The sequence below is a fragment of the Colobus angolensis genome, unplaced genomic scaffold, assembly GCF_000951035.1.
Source record: "Colobus angolensis palliatus isolate OR3802 unplaced genomic scaffold, Cang.pa_1.0 Scaffold11, whole genome shotgun sequence".
In the NCBI taxonomy this organism is placed as follows: domain Eukaryota; kingdom Metazoa; phylum Chordata; class Mammalia; order Primates; family Cercopithecidae; genus Colobus; species Colobus angolensis.
In genome coordinates this window covers 3,270,293-3,277,675 of record NW_012112030.1, presented here as the reverse complement: position 1 = coordinate 3,277,675, position 7,383 = coordinate 3,270,293, and the positions used below count along the sequence as shown (strand labels likewise).

Below are 7,383 nucleotides of genomic sequence, written 5' to 3'. Positions count from 1 at the left end.
GTCTCGCTCTATTGGCCAGGCTGGAGTGCAGTGGCACAATCTCAGTTCACTGCAACCTCCACCTCCCAGGCTCAAGCAATTCTCCTACGTCAGCCTCCCGAGCAGCTGGGATTGCAGGTACCCACCACCACACCCAGCTAATTTTTAAATTTTTATTAGAGACAGGATTTCACCATGTTGGCTAGGCTGGTCTCGAACACCTCAGGTTATCCGCCCGCCTTGGCCTCCCAAAATGCTGGGATTACAGGAATGAAACACTGTGCTCGGCCAGCAACCTTACATTTTAGCGCAGTGCCTAGTAAATAACAAACATAGTAATTTATTTAATATATATTAAATTACAGTAGTAGCTGGTATTATTTCATAAAACACTTCAAAAGGGCCTAGGCCTAGGAAATACAGCCCAACCTCTGCTTATTCAATGAGCAGGATAAGGTTATTCAATTAGTTCACTATCAAATTGAGACATCAATGTGCCTATCAGTGTTTTGAGGGTTTGGGGAAGAGTCAATTAAACAAGCATTTAGCTGGGCGTGATGGCACATGCCTATAATCCCAGCAACTTGGGAGGCTGAGAGGCAGGAAGATCACTTGGGACCAAGAGTTTGAGAACAGTGTGGGCAACAGAGTTGCTGTCTCAAACTTATAAAAAAGAAACCAGTTAGTAGGAATTATACCTTCATATAAGTTGGTGAAGTGGACATAAGCAAGAGTAAACGGAACAGTGGAAATAAGCATAGTTAGAAGGAACAATGGAAATTAGTAGCTACAATTGAGAACATTTAAAAAGAGAAAGGAGGGCGAGGTGCAGTGGCTCACACCTGTAATCCTAGCGCTTTGGGAGGCTGAGGTGGGCAGATCACGAGGTCAGGAGCTCAAGACCAACCCGGCCAACATGGCAAAAGCCTGTCTCTGCTAAACAAATACAAAAATTGGCTGGGCACGGTGGCTCACACCTGTAATCCCAGCACTTTGGGAGGCTGAGGTGGGCGGATCACGAGATCAGGAAATCGAGAACATCCTGGCTAACACAGTGAAACCCTGTCTCTACTAAAAATACAAAAAATTAGCCAGGCCTGGTGGCACGTGCCTGTAATCCCAGCTACTTTGAGAGGCTGAGGCAGGAGAATCGCTTGAACCCGGGAGGCAGAGATTGCAGTGGCCGAGATCACGCTGCTGCATTCCAGCCTGGGCGACAGAGACTCCGTCTCAAAATAAAAAAAAGAAATACAAAAATTAGCCAGGCGTGATGGCAGGAGCCTGTAATCCCGGCTACTTGGGAGGCTGAGGCAGGAGAATCGCTTGAACCCGGGAGATGGAGGTTGCAGTGAGCCAAAATCGTGCCACTGCACTCCAGCCTGGGTGACAGATTGAGACTCCATCAAAAAAAAAAGAGAGAGAAAGGAGATAAGATTCAGAAGATAATTCATTTGCAGAAGGGATATTAGGATTGAACAAAAACCGTAAGGACTTCTTAACCTCCTGGGACTTTTAAGTATTTTTTAAATTTTATTTTATGGAGACAGAGTCTCGTTCTGTCTGGCCTCCCAAGAAGCTGGGACTACAGGTGTGCCCCATCATGCCTGGCTAATATTTGTATTTTTAGTAGAGACGGGGTTTCACTGTATTGGCCAGGCTGGTCTTGAACTCCTGACCTCAGGCGATCTGCTTGCCTCAGCCTCCCAAAGTGCTGGGATTATAGGCCTGCGCAACCACGCTCAGCCTTAAGTATTTTTTGAGGGTTCTGTGTAACTGGTATGAAGTTTGTATCAAAGTTGCACGTTTTCTTTTCTACTAGGTGTTCTACTACTCAACAGGAATCTTCAAGGATGCAGGTGTTGAAGAGCCCATCTACGCCACCATCGGCGCGGGTGTGGTTAATACCGTCTTCACTGTCGTTTCTGTAAGTTGGATGGTTTGATAATTTTGGCAGAAGAAAAGAATCCTTGCTACAGATGTTCAAAGACAGATTGCACAGTTCCACCATTATTTAGTTACACCTTTTTTGTTGTTTATTTATTTTTATTTTTTTTAATTTTTTGAGACAGAGTCTTGCTCTGTTGCCCAGGCTAGAGTGCAGTGGCACGATCTCGGCTCATTGCAACCTCCACCTCCTGGGTTCAAGTGATTCTCCTGCCTCAGCCTCCTCAGGTAGCTCGGACTACAGGCATGCGCCACTACGTGCAACTCGTTTTTGTATTTTTAGTAGAGACGGGGTTTTGTTATGTTGGCCAGGCTGGTCTTGAACTCCTGACCTCTGGTGATCCGCCTGCCTTGGCCTCCCAAAGTGCTGGGATTACAGGTGTGAGCCACCATACCCAGACTGTTGTTTAATTTTCCTTTGGAAAAAAGAGATACATTAAATGCTGACTGTAGTCTTCACTCTTCAAGCGAATATGGAATGGATGGGAAAAGAGGAAGTACAGAAGGGACTATATAGTATGCTTTGAACTTGGAATTGGAGGGGAGGTGTTTGGAAAAACTTTCAAACTGTTTTTCCTGTTTTTACACTAAAACAACAATAATAACAGAAGATTTCTGTGACCCCCCAAAATATTTAAGGATTTGTCCCCATCATGTAAGCAATCAGTTCTGCAGTGGACACCATCTAGGTGTCCTGTGATTTAATTCTGACACTACCTGGAGATAGCATCAGATCTCACAGGTTGGTGGCACAATTCCCAAGACTGCCCCCCACTCCTGATGCCCATCACAGACTCCAGGTTGTTTACCTGTGTTTCTGACCCACCAGCTATAGGTCAGGATTCCCACCACGCCCTCTTTGGGTTGGATTAATTGGCTACAGTGGCTCACACAACTCAGGGAAAACGTTTCCTGGTTTGATTTAAAGGATATTTTAAAGCACAGAAATAAACGACCAGATGAAGAGATTCACAGGGCGAGGTCTGGAGGGACACTGAGCGTGGGAGCTTCTGTCTCCGTGGAGTTGGGGTGCACTCCTAGCGCATAGATGATTTGTTGCTGACCTTCCTGTCAGCTTCCACGGGTTCAGATATCTGCAAGCTCCCCACACCCTGCCTGTTGGGCCTTTTATGCAGACTTAATTGATTCTCCATGATTGAAGCATGGACAACTGTTTTGAAATGTGATTGGACAAAAAGGGATGATCTGAACCCAGCCAGGCCTGTCTGTCTGGATTATTTTGGCCTCTCTGTAGCATTTCTTCCTCTAGGGGGTGGGGCAGGACCCTCTCTGAAATGAGGGTTTTATGACCCGCAGTCAGATTAGCATCCTGCCAAGTGGGAGGGCAGGAGAAAGTCAGAGAAGAATTCTATTTTCTGAGGCCTGCAGCATCCCAACATTATGACAAAAGACTACCAAGGGCTATGGGGATTTTGAGCCAGGACCTGTGAACGGAACACAATATGTATGTATATAAAATCATAAATCACAGGAGGTGTATCCATAACAAGTGTCCTGCTGTTGGTGAGGCAGATTTCAAGGAGCTCAGACACTGTTTTCATGGAAAGCAAAACTGAAGTTTCATGTCACATTCTTCTTCCAGCTATTTCTGGTGGAAAGGGCAGGAAGAAGGACTCTGCATATGATAGGCCTTGGAGGGATGGCTGTTTGTTCCATGCTCATGACTGTTTCTTTGTTATTAAAGGTGAGTGCCCTTTGAGTGAAGAAAAGCGAGGGAGGGGGAAAGGAGGAGAGGTTACAGTTGACTTCTGTGACACAAGGGGTGGGTTGTTAAGGTTGCAGTTTGTCAATAAAGTCAGAGGAGAGAAGCAGGATGCCCAGAGTTTTTAAGAAACGTGGGTCTTCAGAGAACTGGAGGTAGACTGTTAGAATCCTTACATTTATAGAACATTCTTATAGTCTATAAAATAAATTATCTAATTTAATTCTTTGTTTGTTTGTTTGTTTGAGACACAATTTTGCTCTTGTTGCCCAGGCTGGAGTACAGTGGTGCAATCTTGGCTCACCGCAACCTCTGCCTCCTGGGTTTAAGTGGTTCTCCTGTGTCAGCCTCCCCAGTAGCTAGGTTTACTGGCATGCGCCACCACGCACAGCTAATTTTGTATTCTTAGTAGAGACGGGGTTTCTCCATGTTGGTCAGACTGGTCTCAAGCTCCTGACCTCAGATGATCTACCTGCCTCAGCCTCCCAAAGTGCTGGGATTACAGGCATGAGCCACCATGCCTGGCCTAATTTAATTCTTAAAATACTATCAAGGTAATCACACTTTATAGATGACGACAGGGTCTCAGTACAAAGTGATATATATGAGATCACATAGATGGGATTCAAAAATTCAAGCCTGTCTGGGCGCAGTGCTTCATTCCTGTCATCTTAACACTTTAGGAGGCCAAGGTCAGAGGACTGCTTGAGCCTAGAAGTTCAAGACCAGCCTAGGCAACATGGCAAGAAACTGTCTCTAAAAACAAAAAAAGTATTTTTTTGTTTGTTTGTTTTTTGAGACAGGGTCTTGCTCTGTCACCCAGGCTGGAGTGCAATGTCGCCATCTCGGCTTACTGCAATCTCTGCCTCCCAGGCTTAATTGATTCTCCTGCCTCAGTCTCCCTGGTAGCTGGGATTACAGGCATGCGCCACCACACCCAGCTAATTTTTGTGTTTTTTAGTAGAGGCAGGGTTTCACCATGTTGGCCAGGCTGGTCTCCAACTCCTGACCTCAAATAACCCCTCACTTCACCCTCCCAAAGTGCTAGGACTATAGGCGTGAGCCACAGTGCCCAGCCAAAAGAAAAAAAAATTGTGTTTTAATTAGCCACGTGTGGTGGCACATGCCTCAAGTCCCAGCTATTTGAGAGACTGAGGTGGGAGGATTGCTTAAGCCCAGGAGATCCATGATGCAATGAGCTATTATAGCACCACTGCACTCTAGCCTGGGCAACAGAGCAAGACCCTGTCTCAAAACATAAAAACAGAAATAAATCCAAGCCTATTGATTCCACAGCCACGCATTGTATTGTACGTCAGAGACAGGAGGAACTTGCCATTAGTTGCCTCTGGGAACCTAGATTCTGGGTTACACTGTCTTTAAATTTAATTTTCTCTGTTCCTTCCTCTTACAGGATAACTATAATGGGATGAGCTTTGTCTGTATTGGGGCTATCTTGGTCTTTGTGGCCTTTTTTGAAATTGGACCAGGTCCCATTCCCTGGTTTATTGTGGCCGAACTCTTCAGCCAGGGCCCCCGCCCAGCTGCGATGGCAGTGGCCGGCTGCTCCAACTGGACCTCCAACTTCCTAGTCGGATTGCTCTTCCCCTCTGCTGCTGTAAGTAAACTCACCTTCATCTATCTATCTATCTATCTATCTATCTATCTATCTATCTATCTATCTATCTATCTATATTTTTTTGAAACTGAGTCTTGCCCTGGTGTGCAGTTGCCCAATCTCAGCTCGCTGCAAACTCCACCTCCCGGGTTCAAGCAATTCTCCTGCCCAAGCCTCCTGAGTAGCTGGGACTACAGGCGTGTGCCACCACGCCCAGGTAATTTTTGTATGCTTAGTAGAGACAGGGTTTCCCCATGTTGGCCAGGATGGTCACGAGCTCTTGATCTGGTGATCTGCTCTCCTTGGCCTCCCAAAGTGCTAGGATTACAGGTGTGAGCCACCGCGCCTGGCCAACTCACCTTGTCTTAAAACCAGCCTACTTAGGCTGATATATTGAAGATACGCATTAATACAGTAGTCAGGCTGGGGGAGGTGGCTCACTCCTGTAATCCCAGCACTTTGGGCGGCTGAGGCGGGTGGATCGCCTGAGATTGGGAGGTAGAAACCACTCTGACCATGCCGGGTGCGGTGGCTCAAGCCTGTAATCCCAGAACTTTGGGAGGCTGAGACGGGTGGATCACGAGGTCAGGAGATCTAGACCATCCTGGCTAACACGGTGAAACCCCGTCTCTACAAAAAAATACAAAAAACTAGCCGGGCAAGGTGGCGGGCGTCTGTAGTCCCAGCTACTCAGGAGGCTGAGGCGGGAGAATGGCATAAACCCGGGAGATGGAGCTTGCAGTGAGCTGAGATCCAGCCACTGCACTCCAGCCTGGGCGACAGAGCGAGACTCCGTCTCAAAAAACAAAAAAAAAAGAAACCACCCTGACTAACATGGAGAAACCCTGTCTCTACTAAAAATACAAAATTAGCCGGGCATGGTGGCACATGCCTGTAATCCCAGCTACTTGGGAGGCTGAGGCAGGAGAATCGCTTGAGCCCAGGAGGCAGAGGTTGCGGCGAGCCGAGATCGGGTCATTGCACTCCAGCCTCGGCAACAAGAGTGAAACTCCGTCTCAAAAAATATATGATAATAATAATAATACAATAGTCCTTCCTCATCTGTAGTTTCAGTTACCTGAGTCTAAAAGTATTAAATGGAAAATTCCACAAATAAACAATCCATAAGTTTTAAATTGCACCCAGGTGCAGTGGCTCAAGCGGGTAGTCCCAGGACTTTCGGAGGCGGAGGTGGGAGGATCACTTGGGATCAAGAGTTCGAGATTAGCCTGACCATCATGGTGAAACCCCATCTCTACTAAAAATACAAAAATTAGCCAGGTGTGGTGGCACAAACCTGTAGTCCTAGCTACTCGGGAGGCTGAGGCAGGAGAATCACTTGAACCCAGGAGGTGGAGTTTGTGGTGAGCCAAGATCTTGCAATGACACTCCAGTCTGGGTGACAGAGCTAGACTCCATCTCAAAAACAAAACAAAACAAAAAAATTTACGAATAGAGACGGGGGCCTGCTATGTTGCCCAGGCTGGTCTCAAACTCCTGGGTTCAAGTGATCCTCCCACCTCAGCCTCCCAAAGCTCTGGGATTACAGGCATGCAGCACTGTGCCCAGCCTAAGAATGTATCTTTTGTCCATAAAATTGTGAAGAAGAAAAAAGAGGATGAGTGAGGTGGTTCAAGCCTGTAATTCCAGCACTTTGGGAGGCTGAGGTGGGCGGATCACGAGGTCAGGAGTTTGAGGCCGGCCTGGCCAATATCGGGAAACCCTGTCTCTATTAACAATTCAAAAAATTAGCTGGGTGTGGTGGCAGGAGGCGCCTGTAATCTCAGGTACTTGAGAGGCTGAGGCAGGAGAATTGCTTGAACATGAGAGGCTGAGGTTGCAGTGAGCTGCGATGGTACCATTGCACTCCAACCTGGGCAACAAGAGTGAAACTCCATCTCAAAAAAAAAAAAAAAAAAAGTGGCCAGGCACGGTGGCTCACACCTGTAATCCCAGCATTTTGGGAGACCAAGTTGAGAGGATCACCTGAGGTTGGGAGTGTGAGACCAGCCTGACCAACATGAAGAATCCCCATCTCTACTAAAAACACAAAATTAGCCAGGCGTGGTGGCGCATGCCTGTAATCCCAGCTACTCGGGAGGCTGAGGCAGGAGAATCA

At 47.0% G+C, this 7,383-nt stretch overlaps 1 protein-coding gene across 4 annotated transcripts in view; it reads left to right on the top strand.

Annotated features, from left to right (window-relative positions):
* LOC105519332 (solute carrier family 2, facilitated glucose transporter member 3-like) overlaps positions 1-7,383 on the top strand; it is a 92,311-nt gene that overhangs the window by 81,980 nt on the left and 2,948 nt on the right. For all 4 annotated transcript variants that reach the window (XM_011952673.1, XM_011952697.1, XM_011952681.1 and 1 more), the window contains 3 exons: positions 1,799-1,903; positions 3,527-3,628; positions 5,061-5,264. In XM_011952673.1, coding sequence (XP_011808063.1) covers positions 1,799-1,903; positions 3,527-3,628; positions 5,061-5,264 — 411 coding nt within the window. The remainder of the gene's footprint in view (positions 1-1,798; positions 1,904-3,526; positions 3,629-5,060; positions 5,265-7,383) is intronic.